Source organism: Colossoma macropomum, unplaced genomic scaffold, assembly GCF_904425465.1.
Source record: "Colossoma macropomum unplaced genomic scaffold, Colossoma_macropomum, whole genome shotgun sequence".
In the NCBI taxonomy this organism is placed as follows: Eukaryota; Metazoa; Chordata; class Actinopteri; order Characiformes; family Serrasalmidae; genus Colossoma; species Colossoma macropomum.
In genome coordinates, this window is record NW_023494802.1 from 25093452 (window position 1) to 25112946 (window position 19495).

Below are 19495 nucleotides of genomic sequence, written 5' to 3' on the forward strand. Positions count from 1 at the left end.
GAATAGTATCTGTTGAATGATGCCTGTGGAATAGTGTCTGGGGAATAATGTCAGTGGGATAGTGTCAGAGGAATGTTGTCTGTGGAATAGTGTCCATGGAATATTGCCAGGGAAATACTGTCTGTAGAATAATATCTGTTGAATGATGTCTGTGGAATAGATGCCAGTGAAATTGTGTCTGTGGAATGTTGTCTGTGGAATAATCCCAGTGGAATAATATCTGTGGAATAATGCCAGTGGTATAGTGTCTGTGGAATAAGGTTTGTGGAATAATGTCTATGGAATAATGCCAGTAGGATAGAGCCTGAGGAATAATGCCTGTGGAATAATGTCTGAGAAAGGTTGTCTGTGAAATAACGTCCGTTGAATGGTGTTCATGGAATAATGCCAGTGGAATAGTATCTGTGGAATAATGTCTGAGAAAGGTTGTCTATTAAATAATGTCTGTTGAATGATGTTCATGGAATAATGCCAGTGGAATAGTGTCTGTGGAATAATGTCTGTGGAATGGTGTCTGTGAGAAAATTGCCTGTGGAATAACGTGGAATAATGTCTAAAGAACAAAGTGTGGAATTGTGAAAGCAGAGTTAATGGAAAGTTTTCTTACAGAACAGCTTGTGCTATGACTCATTCATTCTTCTGAGTGAATTGGTGATATTAATGAGTGTCTGTGTGCTGCAGGGTGATATTGAGGTGGAGAGTGAGCTGGTGTTTAAACTGGCTGCACACGCTCTGCAGGTGAGAACAAAAGAGTCCCAGTCAATGTGTTTTTCTGGAACTGTAATCAGCACTGACAGCTCTGCACTCTCTCACCAATCTGTTTATATTTATAGGAAGCTAAGGGGGATTATACAAGGTAAGAAAACCCAACTCCAGAGCACAAAAGTCATTTTATATTCCTGAACATTTTGACTTCTGACTGCATTGTAAAGTTTAAGCTCTAATCTCCCAGCGGTCTTTGTAGTAGTGCTGCACTGCCTGTCAGCGGTTCGGAGATATCTGGCTTCTTTTGAAATTAGTTTTTTTTTGTCCTGTACTTTCCACTAAGGCAGCTCTGTGCTGATGCTGTGTGTATATTTATTTTTAATGCTTAGTTTCATGATCACCAAGGTACCTTCTTCATATTAATTAATGATTTGACAGTTTTCTTTTCCAAACTATCATTAAGGGAGAAAATGGGTCGCTTTTGGCTTTATTCCCAAGGCAGCTTAATCCTTCTGTTTTGCAGTTTATACAATAAAAAACGGCAAATAACTAACCAACAGTTACCAATGTGCTAAATGACTGGCAAGCAAAGAAAAAGTATAAAAACATGTAACACTATTATGTAAACTTTTGATGGCCAGTGTATTTTGAATGATCTTACAATTACAATATAAGCACCAATGATTTTATTGCTATTTTATTGATCTCTTCTTCTCTCCTGCTTTACAGTGATGGCTGTGTGGTAATTAATAATTCTGATTGATTTCAGTGATGACAACACCAGGACGGATTTAAAGAAACTTCCCACTCTGCCAACCAAAGTCCTGAAGGAGCATCCGTCTCTGGCTTACTGGTACTGAGTCACACTGAGCTAAAAAACGAATAATAATAAATAACAATAATAAATAATGACTCATTATTTCCGTCATCTTTTATAAATATTAGCCATAATATCATACATACATCATCTAAACCACTTATCCTTCTGGGTCGCTGGAGCCTATCCCAGCTGTCATTGGGCAGAAGGCAGGATACACCCTGGACAGGTCGCCAGTCCATCGCAGGGCAGACAGACAGACACACACTTTCACACCTAGGGGCAATTTTAGCATGTCCAATTGGCCTGACTGCATGTTTTTGGACTGTGGGAGGAAACCGGAGTACCCTGGGGGAAACCCACGCAGACACGGGGAGAACAGGCAAACTCCACACAGAAATGACCCTGGTCGCCCGGCCGGGAATCGAACCCAGGCTGTGATTCTTGCTGTGAGGCGACAGCGCTACCCACTGCGTCACCGTGCCACCCTTGCCATAATACCAGTTGCACATAAATTTACTCACAGTTTAACCCTTAAATGCACATCTCAGGTTCTTTATTTCCCGTAACCTCATTTCTCCCCTCTATCTTATCAATCGCTTTGAATGTGTGACAACTAAAATATTAAAATATAACGATTTTTTATTTTATTTTGTTTTGTCAATAATTTTTTTTTTTTATCCTGGCAGTTTATCGATCAATTTATTTCAATGCTGGGTTGCTAACGACCTGAGCTATGATGGATGTATTGGAGAAACAACCATGCAAGTAAAGGATAAACACCCCTGCATTTAAAGCTTAAATGTCATTGCATTTAATGGTCAAACACTCATGCATTTAAGGGCTAAATACTTATGTATTTTTGGGGTTACATAACCATGTATTGAAGGGTTAAACACTCATACACTCAACATCTTAACAGCCATGCATTTAATGGTTGAACACTTGTGTGTTTAACGGTTATAACCCATTAATTTAAGGGTTAAACACCCTTACATTTAAGGGTTAAACATCTATGCATTTAAAGATTAAACACCCTTACATTTAAGTGTCGAACACTCATACATTTAAAGGTTAAACAGCCATGCATTTCAGGGTTAAACACCCATATATTGAAGGATTAAATGCATTACGTGCATAAAATGCAAATGGCCAAACACTCATGCATTTCAGGCCTAAACATCAAGCCTAAAGCCTGTTGCATCTAATGGTTAAACACTCATGCATTAAAGTGTTAAACATGCATATATTGAAGGATTAAATGCATTAAACGCATTAATTGCAAATAATTAAACACTCATGCATGTAAGGGTTAAATGTTCATGCATTTAAGGGTTAAACAGTTATGCATTTATGGATTAAACATCCATGCATTTAAGGGTTAATAAACACCTATGCATTTAAAAGTTAAACACTCATGTATTTAAAAAATTAAACACTCATGCATTTAAGAGTTAGATACTTGTGCATTTAAGGGATAAAAACATGCATTTAAGATTAAATACCTATATATTTAAAGACTCGTGCAGTACAGAGTTAAACACCCTGCATTTGAGGGATAAACACCCATTCATTTAAGCATTTATGTTAAAGTGGTACGGAAATAAGTAGTAGATAAATGCTCAGGGCAAGATGCGCAAGCGAACACAGAAGGGCCGCAAAACATGCGATTGCACTATGTAGCCACAACATGCTTCAATTTAGGGATGTGGCGTTAATAAATGAAGTTATTTCACCAGAACAGTCTACAGGGGTTTAATTCCACTCTGGCTAAAGTCCTGCTGGGATGGGAGCAGTTGTACAGGTGGTGTAATGCCAAGATTATTATTAATGTATATATTTAAATATTTCCACTAGATGCAGAAGTGGATGCTGATGCTGAGTGTTTATTATGTATATATGTTATGGCCGTGATGGCAGGATATGAAAGCTTTGTGGACTCTGATCTGTAAAACACCTTCGTTTCCGCTGACGTTCTGCAGCAGAGAACGCGATGAGAGATGTTCTCATTCCTCTGCAGTCTGAATAAATCCTCCGATCTGAAGCCTTTTCATCTTCTCTCTGTCTTCCCGCAGTGAGGAGAGAGTGATTGAGCACTATAAGCAGCTGAAGGGCGTCTCCAGGGGTCAGGCCATTGTCCAGTGAGTATTGATAAAACTATCATTAACGCTATAGGGGTCATCTCAGCCGATGTGATTTATGACAGAGCCCATAATACTTCACTTTGAGCACAGAGGCTTCGTGACGATCAATAAACCAGCCAACCGTTACAGATCCACCACAGGTTAAAGCGATAGTTAAAGTAAATTTATACAGTTTGCACAATTTACACAATCTTGCAGCAGCTACACAATTTGTAGGTGCTTTGCTTTCATTGCAATGCTATTTGGTGGGATATAAGCCTTCATGACTTGTTAGCTACTTTACCTTCATTTCAGTGCTAATTTGTGAGATGTAAGCTTTCCTTATTTGTAGCTACATCACCTTCAATAACTGTTAATCGGTGGGGTATAAATGTCTACTACCCTTTAGCTACATTATCTTTAACAACAATGCTAATTGTTATTGCTATATTACCTTCAATAACAATGCTAATTTGTGGGGCATAAATGTCTATTACATGTTAGCTACATTACAATCAATAACAATGTTAAATGATGGGGTATAAGCTTTGGTTATTTGTTAGCTACGTTACCTTGTATGCAATGCTAGTTGGTGGGGCATACATTTCCATTACTTGTTAACTACATTTCTTTCCCTGCAGCAATGCTAAATGGTGGGGTAACTATATTACTTTCTATAACAATGCTAATTGGTAGGGCATACATTTCCATTACTTGTTAGCTACTTTAACTTTGCAGTATTGCTAATTGGTGGGATGTAAGCTTCCATTGCTTCTTAACTTCATTAGCTTCAGAGCAGTGCTAATTGGTGGGGGGCAAGCTTTCATTATTTGTTAACTACATTTACTTGGCAGAGATGCTAAGTGGTGGGGTATAGGCTTCCAGTGCTTGTGAGCTGTATTACCTTCAATAATGATGCTAATTGGCAAAATGTAAGCTTTCATTACTTGTTAGCTGCATTACCTTGTATGCAATGCTAAATGGTGGGGCATACATTTCAATTACTTGTTAAGTACATTAGCTTTGCAGCAGTGCTAAATGGTGAGGTAATTATTTTACTTTTTTGCCCTGCTAATTGGTGGGGCATACATTCCCAAGACTTGTTAGCTACGTTACTTTCAATAACAATGTTAATTGGTGGGGCATAAGCTTCCATTACCTGTTAGCTACATTGACTCTGCAGCATAGTTAATTGGTGGGAGGTCAGCTTTCATTATTTGTTAACTACATTTACTTTACAGCAATGCTAATTGGTGGGCTGTAGGCTCCATTACTCGTTAGCTACATTAGTCTTGTAGCTCCAGTGTTAAACTAAAGAAGTAAACCTCAGACACCAAACATGTCTTGGTTGGGGGAACTATCACTTTAATGTATGTACCTGAGAGGGTTCTAAGTGAATGGAACTAACGGTGATGCTCTGTGTTTCAGGTATTTGACCCTGGTGGAGTCACTGCCCACATACGGAGTCCACTATTATGAAGTGAAGGTAATTGTTAATGGCAGCATTTGAATTAATGATCAATGCGGTAATCAGACTCAGCTCAGGTGACTCTGATACAGATACAGACACAAATCAATAGCAGTACTAAAGTCAACAGATAACCTTGACAACATGATGACTTAATTTAGGGGTCAGACTTCATCTCACTTTAATCTTTTCTAATTGTAATTCAGCTGCCTGGGCGTTTGGTCAAGAAGTTCTTTAGAAGTAATTTAATTGTAATTTTGTGTTAAATTGTGTTTGAATGTCATGAATCTGATGAAACAATAACTTTATGGGACAAAGAGAAAAATATTCTAATAAAAAATTCTAATAAAAGTTTGTGATAATGTAACTTAAACATACATTACACATAGATTAAAATAAAATCAAGCTTAAAGTTCTATTAAAATTAATATCCAGAGTGAAGTTCTAATAAAATTAATATTCAGAATTAAATTCTTATAAAGTTAATATCCAAAAAATAGTTTTGATAAAATTAATATCCAGAATGAGGTTCCACTAAAATTAATATCTAGAAATAAGCTCTAATAAAATAAATTTCCACAAAGAAGTTCTAATAAAGATAATATCCAAAAACGTTTTGATGAAATTTATTTCCAAAATGAAGTTCTGATAAAATTAATATCCAAAAAGACATTCTAATAAAATTAATATCTAATAAAATTATTGTGCAGAATGAAGTTCTCATTAAATTAATATCCAGAATGCAGTTCTAATCAAATTAATATCTAAAATTACATTGTTGTAAAATTTATTCCCAGAATGAAGTTCTATTAAAATTATTTAAACATATAAAATAAAGCTTCTAAAAACGTAGTTTTAATCTGTAGTTTATAAGACTTAATTCTACACAGTATAAGTTTTTTATTGCATATGAAATAATACACATTATGAACATAAGTAAAGCTTTAACACAGTAATGTGTTTATTTTTGGCAGAGAAGCAGGTTTTGTTTCAGAGTCACACATCTCTCAGACTTCCCTAAACACAGTCAATTCCTCTTTCTGTTCGAGATTCTGGTCTGTTTTTAACTTTGCGGAAGTGTCATCTGTTTGTTTTGTTGTGTTTGTTTGTTTACTGCAGGATAAGCAGGGTCTGCCCTGGTGGCTGGGAATCAGCTATAAGGGAATTGGCCAGTACGACATTCAGGACAAAGTGAAACCGAGAAGGGTACGATACGGCATTCTAATGTTTTAGACTTATGTATTGCTTTGAGGAACAACGAGAGTCTCTCTGAGAGCAATTTAATGGATTCAGGAGTTCCAGTCACATCCAAAAGTTTGAAATTTGGTCAAATTCCATGTTTATTGTTGATGTTCCGAGTGTGAATAAGTTACACATCCACTACAGAGACACACTTATGCACGTTTTAATACACAGTTACTATTTATTCGCTGAATGTAACATATTTAGGCTGCATTTTATGTGTTATTTTTCCCCCAGTGTGTTAAATTCAGTAAATAAACAGTAATTGTGTATTAAAATATGCAGACTTAAGTTCTGGTCTATAACGCAGCTTCATTAGAAACTAGAGTGCAAGCCAAGCAGCTTGCTCTCTAACTGTTAGCTCACTGCTCTTACTGTTAGCTGGCTCCAGCTCCCTCTAGCTCTGATACAAAAACCACTGCTTTGGCAGAACTTAGCCCTGCCCTTCAAAATAAAAGTCCAATAAATGCTAGGAACAATAACCTAACACTACTGTGAGAAAATCTTTAGATATTTAAATAGCACTTTTCATGCCAGTGGCAGCTCAAAGTGCTTTACAGACAGGTTATGAAGCTTAACAGTAACAGAAGAAACTATGAGTGTTAATGTAAAATCATATGACACTGTAAAAAAGCCTCTTCAGATCAACCTAAAAAAATTACTTCATGTAGTAACAAGATACTGAACTAGTTTTATTCAACTGAATAAATGACACTGTTTAAAAGAATTGTTCATTTAAAGTATTTATTTAGGTTGAATAAAACTAGTTAATTTACATGTTGTAACAAATAACTCAGGTTTATTACACAATCAGAAGAAGCATCAGCAATACCAGGGTCAAAACCGTCAGGAAACCATAGAAGATCAGACCAACAATCCAAAAATGTGATCCAGTACTCATTAATGATAAAAGAAAGCAAAAGGTCATACCAGGAGTGGACAAGACAAGGCAAAACAAGGCTCAGAATTGCAAGGTAAACCTAACGAGACTTTGCACAGAACACAGGTCAGAATGTCCTTTAAATGCTCAACAAAATGGCCTCTGATGAGTCTCAGTACTCAGGAGAACAAGACCTCTTTTTAAATTTGTTTTCAAAAAAGTGTCTTTAAAGTTCCGACCAAACTGCATAGTCTGGGATTTGTGGTATACAAAACTATAAAAAAAAAAAAACAGGTTATCTAGTTGTTCTAGAAGGCTTCACTGCAATGCTAACTGGTGGGATATACAATTCCATTAATTTTTAGCTGCATTACCTTCAATTATGTTAACTGCTGGCATATAAGGTTTTGTTACTTGTTAGCTGCTTTACCTTCATTGCAGTGCTTCAATCAATAACAGTGTTAAATGGTGGGAAAAAAGCTTTGATTATTTGTTAGCTGCATTATCTTGTATGTAATGTTAATTGGTGAAACAAAATCTCTTGAATTAAGTATCTCTGTTAGCCATGACAGCTTAGTGTCAAGTTATTGTTTAGGGCTGTTTAGTTAATGTGTTGACCTGCACAGGCTTCATAAAGACAATAGCATATCTTTGAAAATGAACATCCTCGACTATATCAGAGTGTCAGGTCATGCTGATCCCCCAGGAACATTCTTTTTAAAGGCTATCTGGAACTTCAAATATAACGTACATGGGCAGGAACGCTAGCACAATGTGAAAAAAAGACCCTGAAAGCTTGACCGAGGTAATGGCAGGTGGTTGAACAATTGCTAAGCAGTGAATGCAGGAGAAAATGAAGCAAATGTTCAGGAAAGGCTTGGAGAGCGTCAGGATTATGATTGAACTTGAGGTTGAAATTTTTTTTTTTTTCGCTGTTCCTATAGTAAACTTCCCAGTGTGAGTCAAAACAGCTGTTTATATTTTCTCACAATTGCTCATGGGGGCCCCCTAGTGGCTCGGCTTCCTGGCCATGCGCCCATAAAACCCACTGGATGACCCAGGCCTGGTTTCTTATAGAGAATGTGATTGTGACTGAAAATCAACAACAAGATGGAACTTTTTAAACTTCTTTAACTTTTATACTGTGTTCTAATTCACACTGACAAGTTTTGAGGATGTACGAACAGGGACATGGGGAGTGGGGGGGGAGGCTGATCAATAGCCTGATGGCCACTTAAGGACATAATGAAGACTTTCTTAAGAGAATATTTGAAAACTGTTTTTGAGAACTTCTTTTCAGATGATTCTTCTGGTTCTCAGCGTCTGTTCTAAGATTCTTTGTAAGTTGCTACACAAACATCATGAGATTCAGCTGAACGGTGTCATGTGGACTCGTTTATAGCTGTAAACAGAGAGAAAGAGAGAGAGAGAGAGAGAGAGAGAGCGATGGAGGGAAAGGGGAGAGAGATATAGAGATAGAGAAGACAGAAAGAGAAAAAGTAAAAAAGGGAGAAGAAAAGGGAGGAAAGAGAGGGAAAGATCAAGAATATATTTAAGCTGACAGCAAGGTAATATATTACTGCAGCATTACTCAGAGAGAAAGAGAGAGAGATGTGTCCATACTTGTAAAGATTGGAATGCAAGTATTAATACATGCATACTTGCACTGATGCAATGAGAGGAAGAGAGAGAGGGAGAGAGAGAGGGAGAGAGAGGTTTACTGTGTGCTGTGAGGAGTTTTTCTGGTATGTGAGTGATGGTGAGCAGAGTCAGGATGACAGGGTGCCTTTAGCTATTCACAAAACCTGAAGAGACACGTTCGGAACATAGAACTGAGACAGAAGCGACTGCAACAGCTGAACACGGATTATAAAAACTCGCTATTCTGGGATTTTATTTCTATGGATCTGTTTTCATACAACTGGTAAGGACCTTATTTACTGACACCATCAGTTTAGAGGGCTTATATAATAGGCTCATTAATTGATATAATTATATAATAGGCTCATGAATAATAATATACAAATATGCAAATGTCACATTTAGAGCTGGGCGATACGGTAAAAATATAATATCACGTTTTGAAGAGACACAATAAGCCATTCTATTTATTTTTTCTGATAAGTTCGAACAAAGTACTGACACATTTAAAAATAATACAAAAACTGTATACAATGATTATTATTCATCATTTCACACACTGCACTAAACTGAAATAAACAGGACTAAACATTGTTCTTTTAATACTGACGATATCTACAATACGCTCAGAGTTTAGCTTATTGACAATTGTGACACATTGTGATGTAATATATCACTATAACAATACTGTCATATTTATCGGCAATATTTATAAATAAGAATATAAATGGCCAAAATACTTTAATAAAAATATGCATTAATGTACTGTATAAAAACATAAGCAGTGCTTTTCCATAATGTAAAGTTTATGTTTATACTACTGGTGGATTTCTATTAAGTATTAAGTCGAACAGCCAAGACATGTTATCTGAAGTCTGCTTCTTAGTTTTAGCACTGGAGCTACTAAGCTAATGTAACACAACTAACACATAATGGGGCTGCAAATTAACTTAAGCTAGATGCCCTATATACATTACATGTGTTGCACTCTATGTAACAATGTTTGTACTGTCCCTGTCAAATAAACATAAAATAAAACAAAATTAATGGAAGATTGTACTCCACCAGTTAGCATGGCACTAACTGCATGCTTAGGTGATTTCAGACAGCCTTGCTTACACTGTATGACATTAAGATTAAGTGACCCTTATTAGTCCCACAACAGGGAAATTTCACATCTGCATTTAACCCATCCGTGCAGTAAAACACCACAAACACACTAGTGAGCACACTTGCCCGGAGCGGTGGGCAGCCTCTATCCACAGCACCAGGGAAGCAGTTGGGGGTTAAGTGCCTTGCTCAAGGGCACCTCAGTCACGTACCGTCAGCTCTGGGGATCGAACCGGTGACCTTCCGGTCACAGGGCCGGTTCCCTAACCTCCAGCCCATGACTGCCCCATGACATGGCGTTATCTATAAACATGGACAGAAGTACAGACAAAATTTAGCTTACTGTTGATTTTAGCTTTATGCTAATGTGCTTTAGTCCTTGTTTATAGATAATAGTGAATCACACAGTGTCAGAAACCACATAATCAAGTCTGTTAGAGATATGGAACAACTCCACACTGTTTGATGGATGAATTAGGCATGTTGTGCTAACTGGGGGTGTATAAGCTTGTTAGCTACATTAGCCTCATAGCTCCAGGGCTAAAACTAAAGAAGAAAACTTCAGACTAGGCCTGTCACAGTTATTACATAATTGCTTAATTACGGTCCCTGCTGAAAAAAGACAATTTGGTCCTTTATTTTGGAACGATTAGGATTAAAACCTGACGGTTTTTCACTTATAATGGCATAATGCTACCATTAGGGACCACCAATTCTTGAAGGACATCCCACTAGGAATGTACTATTCAAAAATAAATGTATGTAAATGTGTTTATCAAAACCATTTGACAAAAAGTATGTTGAAAATGTATGAAAACAGCCAAAATCCTGTCTAATGCACTTTACTGTCTGATACCTTTTGAAATTAATTTGTATTCCAGCATCTTCATTTTAAATATTAGAATTGAACCTTTAACATGACAAAGGCGAGTGTTCTAGGTATTGATACTCTGTGAAAATGCAGTTTGCGGATTTGATATATTGTTTATGTGAAATAGATTGTGTGTGTGTGTCTTACAGCATGCGTACATGGTTAATGTAAAGTACAATGCAGATCACAGAAGTCAGTACCGTTTAGTTACATCTGTAACCTTTAATACAACTACATACAGCTGAACACATATAATAACTAATACAAATAAATACATTTAAAAATATATTTAACAAATACATTTTTGGTCATTTTCATACACTGCAAAAATATGCTTCATAAATACATTTGGAATATATATTTTTTCCATATGGGAGCTGACAAGTATAGTGGCTTAGCAGTTTAGGCTCTCTCAGACTTTAGGCTTGTATTTTAATGGTTGCAAATAATAAACAACAATTAAATTGTAATAGCAATTATTTATACAACAATTTATCATCAGGGGGGTGGGGTAATGTTTTTTACTTTTGACCAAACTATCGCATTAAAGCTGAGGTGAGCACATAGAGTGTGTGGGCAGAAATGTGCAGGATAAATCAAGGCTATTAGACAGAATGAAAATGTGTATGAGTTGTCTGAGTTTCTGGAACACAGAGTGTTTCTTCACTGGATTAATGCAGCCTGCAGCCATCAGTTTAATACACAGTCATTCAGACTGTAACAGACAGTGAGTCAGTCAGTGTGTCTGCAGCAGAAAACACCTGCAGCTGTACTACAGAAACATCTTAAGTCTGAAATCTGATCTGTTTAGTCTCCATGATGGCTTCAGTACGGACTGAATTTAGGACCGTAGCTATTACAGGATAACAGTTCCTAACTTCATAATCTTATCATTAACTCCAGATAAGAAAACAGTATTACACAAACATCCTGACTAGACTAAACCTCCTAAATACTGTCCTAACTTTAGGACAAACCCCAACAGTGTCCTAACGTCTGTTTAAACGTCTTTTTCTATTGTTTTTAGGCAGCTGTGTCAGGAAGCATAGTTCACTACTAGCATAATGACACTACATTTATTTACACTGTAAAACGCTGCTTTCACTGTGAGATGTTTTTCTTTTCTAACTCTGCGTTTTAAAAATCTTTGTTTGTTTGACCTTTTTACATCAGTAACAGCAGCTAGCGGTATCGCTAACTAACTTGATTATTTTTTTAAGTGTTTATGTTTCAGCTATGTGTGTGTATGATTGGTTGCTAGGAAACAGACATGACAGCCGATTGTCGACTTCGATTGAGTAGGTTAAGATTTCCTAACTGGAGATAAGATGCTGTAAGATAAGATTCATTCATTATTTTGATAGTACTTTTTAAAGGTGGCAGGTGGCACTATATTGTTTTTGTTTTTCCAATTTATTACTTATCAGAAATATATATATATACAATTTTTTTTTATTATATATACTGTGTATCATGAAAGCTTCTGTAAGTATTGTGATATTACAGGATTGCCACATCGCTCAGCTCTACTGTGAGTGAATATACAGACTAAACTCTGTTCCTGTGTGTGTTACTGTAGCTGTTCCAGTGGAAGCAGCTGGAGAATCTGTATTTCCGGGAGAAGAAATTTGCAGTTGAGGTGAACGACCCTCACAGGTCAGCAAATCACACACTCAGAGTACACTTAGACCCCTATGTGCGAGTGTGTGTGTGTGTGTGTGTGTGTGTGTTTAGTAAGCTGTGATTCTGTTGTGGAAATTTTCAGCCCCATATCATCTTTTTGTTTCCTTCTCTTTTTTGTGTTTATATCTTTGTCACTCCGCTCCTTTATAGTTTCTCCACCCTTTTTCAGTTTGTAATTGTGTCTCTGCCCCATAGTTTGCAATTTTATGCCACTTTTCTATGTGTATGTTTCTGTGTGTATTTTGGTGACTCCGCCCCTTTTTTGTTTGTGTCTTTGTGACCCCGCCCCTTTTCTGTTTGTGTCTTTGTGTCTCCACCCCGTTTCTGTGTACATTTTGTGACTCCGGCCCTTTTCTGTTTGTATCTTTGTGACTCCACTCATTTTCTGTGTATTTTGTGTCTCCACTCCTTAGTAGTATGTAATTGACCTAGTATGTAAATGACCTACAACAACAGTATACGTTTTGAAGATTTGCTTTTTAAGGCAGCATCTTTTCACTGCTGTGTGTTTGTGTGTTCAGGCGAGCGGTCACTAAGCGTACATTTGGTCAGACGGGTTTGGTGATCCACACCTGGTACGCCAGTCACTCTCTGATAAAAACCATCTGGGTCATGGCCATCAGCCAGCATCAGTTCTACCTGGACCGCAAACAGAGCAAGGTGGGATTACTCACACTGATGATCCTCATTCCTCATATTTAATTATTCTCACTCTACCTCCTAATTGACAGAAAAACATTATATTGCACGTTGTTTACTGTAAGAACTGATAGACAGATTGTTGTTCAGAGGCCATCTAGGAAATCTCAGTTTCTTTCTTGTTTATTCTGTTCGCATTTATGACAAAAATATCATATAAGTAATGTAATTAGCAGATAGTCAAGATTTTTGATATATTTAAAAATTGCCTTTAACTGATTTGTGACACGACTTGGACTCAAGAAATTTCAACTTCAAATTAAAAAACAACACAAACAATACTGATTAAATTAGGAGCGCCAACCTAAACAGGAAATGAATGAAACTTTTAGTTTCTAAACTTATGTGTGTCTTCACCTGCAGTCATTACTGTGGTGCCGTTCTCCTGCAGCTCGCAAGAGCATTAGGTTCACTACACATTACTCGACCTGCAAACAGCGACTTGTAAACATCTCTATCATACAGAAACCACACAGTCTATTAGAGTCTGTTAGAGATTACTGAACAGCTCCATACAATTTGAGGCAAGTTAGGATGTAGCCATGCTAACTGTGATTAGCTACATTAGCCTCATAGTTCCAGTGATAAAACTAAGGAAGCAAACTTCAGACACCAAACATTGGCTGATTTTATGCCAAATGATCACTTTAATCTTCATCATCATTTATCACAATTATCATTCTGCTCAACAGGCAAAAATAACTACAGCGAGAAGTTTGGGAGATATCGCTATGGACCTGACGGAGAATGGAGCATCTAAAACAAGTAAACTCAACGTGGCGGTAAAAAATCAGCTCATTATGGCCAGCAACGGCAGCCTGGTCTCTACAGGTTAGATTTTATTTCTGCTTTATTAATGTTTATTTTATCAAGTGTTTATGTTCTATTTCTGTCTCTCTCAAGCTTTTGATATTATTCCCCATAATTTCATAATTTTTGTATGTGTGTGTGTGTGTGTGTGCAAAAGTAGCTACTAACTTTAACTCTCACTTAACTTCTCATTCTGATTTAAATTACTGAAGTAGGCATACCTCAACAGTAGACAACAGAGTGGATACTGTTTCTTTGCTCAGAGCTTCAAGTCTACTTTTTTGTTTTTTGCCACAAGCTACATGCCACTACAAATACAAAATACTCAAACTACATGTCCACTTTGCTTCTGTGCCACATCACTTTACTTCAGCCTCACTTTACTTTAGCCTCATTCATAAATTTATAAACAGTAATGAAATGTATTAACGTTCACACTGAAGATAAGAGTTGAATTGATTTTATCAAAATACAGAACAAGTAATATTATTTTGGGATTAAAAATTTGTGTTTAAATTATTGTAGATTTTTTTTTACTTCCTAATATCTTTTATTTTTATTCCACAACCTTTATTCAGAACTAGTATTAAATCACTAATAAATGTACTACCAATAAATTCCTGCTTATTGTTCTACACTCTGGATTAAAATTTTCATTAGACTGTGGTATATTTTATCTTGTGAAGTCTGCATCAACCACTGACAAGTTTAAATCTTGCCTTACGACTTTTCTCTTTGGTTTATGACTGTGCAATTTTATGTGCTTGGTTAATCATCTTTTTTCTATTTGTATATATTATTTTATGTTCTTTTATCTTTGCGTTTTGTGTTTTAATTGGGCAGTTTTGTTTTAATATGTTCTACATGCTGTTAGCATGTCCTGTGTTTTCTATTATTCATTTTTTGTTTTTCTTTTGTTTATAAATGGTTTTAGTTGACCTTATTACCTTCACAGCACTTTGGTCATATTTACCTAGTTTTAAATGTGCTTTAGAAATAAACTTGACTTTATTTGACAGTCTCACTAAGTATGTAACACTGTCGGCCATTTCATGTGTCATTGTTCGTTTTTATCATGTTCGTTGTTGCATTTGTTGACTGAAAGAACACTATACTGATGAAAGTGAAAGCCTTTTTGGCTTTATCTCATTTCACTTCAGAAAACACTTGGTATGTCTCTGGACAAACATTACCTCTACATGTGGGTCCTGCCATGAAAAATCTCAGGCTGCTTTAGACCTTTCTGGGTATGTACTGTGTATTGCAGGTTCAGCCGACTCTGAGATTAACGATGAGCAGAAAAAGGAGAAACTCTCTGAGCTGAGGAAAAAAGAGAGAGAAATCCAGGATGTCCTGAGTCAGAAAATGGCAGAGCTAAAGAAGATATGCCTGAGGGAAGCGGTAAGAGCAAAATTACAGATCACAGATCTCTACAGATTAGCTATATCAGTCAAACACAGAGTAAGCAGCTACAGTGATTGCAGTACTGCACTGAATTTACTCCATTCAAACGTGTACATTAATTCTGTTTACTTACTTTTGGCAATAATAGTGTTTCTGTAGCATATTTTATCAGTGTGGAACCCTCAGGGTCTTCAGGTGTTCAGAGACGGCCTAATGACTCCTGAGAAAATACATGTCTATAATTTTTAGTTATATAAAAGAATCATTATGCTTGTTGTATTTAAACTGTAAGTACTGCAGTAATACTGCATTAATATTTCATTAAGTTTTGGTTGGAAACAAAAGGTTTAAATTCTTGAAATATCCTACAGAAAATGATCCAATCAGCATTGTTTTCTCTGTGGAATCTACATACATACAGCCTAATCAATCTCTCCCACTGGTTAGGACTTCAGGAGCTGGACTGAAGGCCTTACACATAATTAGGAAATGACAGTGGAATCAAATAGTCATGCTTTAATTTACAGTGTGGATGTCGAGTCCTTATGGAGGTTTTAGATACTTCACTGACTGTGAATTGAGCTGTAGTCGAAGCAGTGTTCCGAGTAGTTGTTAGGAATAGAAAACAGCGGCGTCAGTTGCTGTAAAACTGATAGATACAAGCTCAGATATATGATAATGTCTTGCATTATATATATATATATATATATATATATATATATATATATATATATATAAATTTGTATTATATTTGTATTATATTATTATATAAGATTGAATGTCTTTTGCAAGCTTCAAATGTCTTTGTTTAATCTAGGACTGCCAAACAGCTAACAGACTACTACAATCTCATAGAGACACTGAGCATTATCATTTTTTAGAGGTGTTTTTCCCTCATGTTTTGACATTTATGGCCCATATTGGAGGCCTAGCTTTATTAGCCATGGTTTACCAATGATTTTTTTCATGTGTTAACAGTGTACACATTTCAATCAAGTTCAATACTTTATTGTGTTGAGTTTATAGAGTATATCATGTTCTACTGTACAGGTCAGGACCTATAAATTTTTCAGTTCTGCGAAGAAAAACAGCTTTCTATCTGTTACTTTACTGCAAAATGGCAAACAATACATAAAAAAAAACTGTGACCCCAGTCTTTTGACGGGCAGGGTATTGTTACGATTCTACACACTAGACAGTAATATGATTGTCCCTTTTCTAACAATTTCAAAACTATTATTAACTATAATCAGTCAGCTTCTGAACATTAATGAGACCTTTCTTGCTGTGTCCTGATATTGATATATTGGATGTTTTTACTATATGTATCTTTTGTTTAAGGAGCTAACAGGCAAACTGCCAAAAGAGTACCCAGTAACGGCAGGAGAGAAGCCCCCTGGCTTCAGGAGGAGGGTGGGGACCGCCTTCAAACTAGACGAGCTTTTTCCATATAATGAGGTCAGTGTTGTACAACCACCGATAGGACAATAGACTCGAAAATCAGCTGATATTTAAAGTGATAGTTTAACAAAAAAAATAGAATTACACAATCCCCACATATGTAGTCCATCTGTCAAAACTGTAATGTAAAGTTTTATATTAACAGCTGATTAGTAATTTATGACAATATTGTTCTCAGAATCCGCACTTTCAACAGAATTGCTGTTTTGCTTGTTTTAATGAGCTACGAGTGAGAAATAGTTGACATCAAATTATTGTACAACTTTGTTGGCAGTTTCTAAAGTTCTGAGGGTCAGACTCTGGGTCTACACTTCAGTTTCTCTACTTTCACAAATACAGTTACTGAATAATTCAGAACAGATACTGAATCATTTACAGTACACACTGAATAATTCATAGTAGATACTGAATAATTCATAGTAGATGCTGAAAAATTCATAGTAGATGCTTATTAATTCATAGTAGATACTGAGTAAGTTATAGTAGATAATAAATAATTAATAGAACTGCTTTTTTATTACAATAAAAAAACCAAACACAATTTTTAATAAGACAATGATTCCTGTTGTGATAATTATTTGCAAAAATAAAACATATTTATGTCAGACGCCTCGATTGGTCTGGCCAAATACATGATTGGCAGCTAAATGTGTTTATATTTTCAGTGTAAGTCAGTGTTAAATGTGTATTTTTTTGATCATATGGAATTCGTCCATCATGAATAAAGGACTACAAACAGAAAATTGCTGGATATTTTTGGTGTTTTTTTGGGTTGCTTTATTGTACATTTTAAATGATTTCTTTCAGTTAAATCTCAAGGACTGTGGGGGGCTTTTGTAGCTGGGCTGTATTGGCCATTGGGCTGTATGGGCAATGATTTGTGAACACTTGGGAAATGTTGGGAACAACTGCTTAATATAATGGTATAAAGTCTCCAAGAATGGAAAGTTCTGTACGACCCTGGGCGTGGCTAAAAAATGCTCATATCTGAACTTGGATACAAAATCGTAAATGATACTTGTTTCAATACTTTAAATATAAAAAAAGTTTATAAAAAAAACTACATCACTGTAGTTTTATAAAAGCAGTCTTAGATTTTAAAGAGATCTCGCTACAGAACTCTGATGTCATAACATAAATTACAGGATGTAATTTAAACAGCCAATCACCAGTCTAGATTTTAGAAGAACCATGCTTATTGGCTCATGGGTGCTGATTAGATTGCCACTTAGATATTGAAATTTGGTACTGAATTTGATGAATTTTTGATTAAATTTTATTAAACATATTCATTCTGTGCCATAAAAGTATCAAATTTCAGTACCAGTCTCTGTCTTTACCCAACCTTCACCTGCATGCTCCTCTGTTGTAGGACCCATACCTGAGGAACCTGGAGAGTCGCTTTGCTCTGCAGCAGAAGATTGTGGAGGCTGCGAAAAAGCTGGCGACCGAATCTGACATCAGTAAAACAGTGAAAAAGAAGCGGAGGAGGAACTGCCTGGATGCCATGCAGAGGCTGCAGGAGATAGAGGACGAGATGAACCGCTACCGAGTGAAGAAGGGAAAAAAACCCACACAGAGAGCATCGCTCATCATCGCAGGTATTAAACAGAACATAATTAATCTGAAATCTAAATTCATACCTTGTTAACTTTAACTATCAACAGTTCTGACTTTTTCCCATTTGTCTTGATGTCAAAAATGTAAAGAATGTTTTTTCTTTCCATAAAACATGACAGAAATAACTTCAATAATAATAAATTCAAATCATAATAAAAAAAATCTCCCCCCCTTCTTCTACTTACAAACACAAATGTGGTATGGATTGAAAGGGGATTGCTTTCATCATCCCCAGTGATAACAGTGATGTCTTATGGTTAAAGGAGGCTCTTGTGTAGTGTCAATTTTGGCTCAGCTGTCTCAGTTGTGTGTTTTGAACGTGTCTCTTCAGGTTTCGTGAATAGCTACAGGCACACAGCCCTAAATATCTCTCTCCCTTTTAAAAAATGCCACTATCTCTCTTTCCATCTTACTCTCTCATTCTCAGATGAACTGGCTCCCTCAGAATGCAGTTCCCTTTCTGACAGCCTGAATCTGGATGATGGTGAGTGAGACACATAAAGTACAGAGAAATACCTTCAGCAAATTGAACTAAAGCGTATAGTATAAACTTTACCAGACCTGACTCGGTCCCAAAACTATATGGTGTTATCTGAATGAGGTTCCCAACTGAACCAGGTCTCCAAACTGACTCGATCCCAAAACTATACAGTGTTATCTGAATGAGGTTCCCAGACTGAATCAGGTCTCCAAACTGAATCAGGTCCCAAAACTATACAGTGTTATCTGAATCAGGTCCCAAAACTGAATGAGGTCTCCAAACCGACTCAGGTCCCAAAACTATACAGTGTTATCTGAATCAGGTCCCGAGACTGAATTAGGTCTCCATACCATACAGTGTCATCTGAATGAGGTCCCCAAACTTAATCAGGTCTCCAAACTATACAGTGTTATCTGATTCAGGTTCTCAAAGTGATCCAGGTCTCCAAACTGAATCAGGTCCCAAAACTATATAGTATTA

At 36.4% G+C, this 19495-nt stretch overlaps 1 protein-coding gene across 3 annotated transcripts in view; it reads left to right on the forward strand.

Annotated features, from left to right (window-relative positions):
- frmd4bb (FERM domain containing 4Bb) overlaps positions 1–19495 on the forward strand; it is a 72484-nt gene that overhangs the window by 43269 nt on the left and 9720 nt on the right. For all 3 annotated transcript variants that reach the window (XM_036591770.1, XM_036591769.1, XM_036591768.1), the window contains exons 6-18: positions 682–738; positions 834–856; positions 1475–1558; positions 3598–3663; positions 5074–5131; positions 6233–6319; positions 12437–12513; positions 13062–13200; positions 13932–14070; positions 15317–15450; positions 16795–16911; positions 18287–18515; positions 18962–19018. In XM_036591770.1, the coding sequence (XP_036447663.1) occupies positions 682–738; positions 834–856; positions 1475–1558; positions 3598–3663; positions 5074–5131; positions 6233–6319; positions 12437–12513; positions 13062–13200; positions 13932–14070; positions 15317–15450; positions 16795–16911; positions 18287–18515; positions 18962–19018 (1267 nt within the window). The remainder of the gene's footprint in view (positions 1–681; positions 739–833; positions 857–1474; positions 1559–3597; positions 3664–5073; positions 5132–6232; positions 6320–12436; positions 12514–13061; positions 13201–13931; positions 14071–15316; positions 15451–16794; positions 16912–18286; positions 18516–18961; positions 19019–19495) is intronic.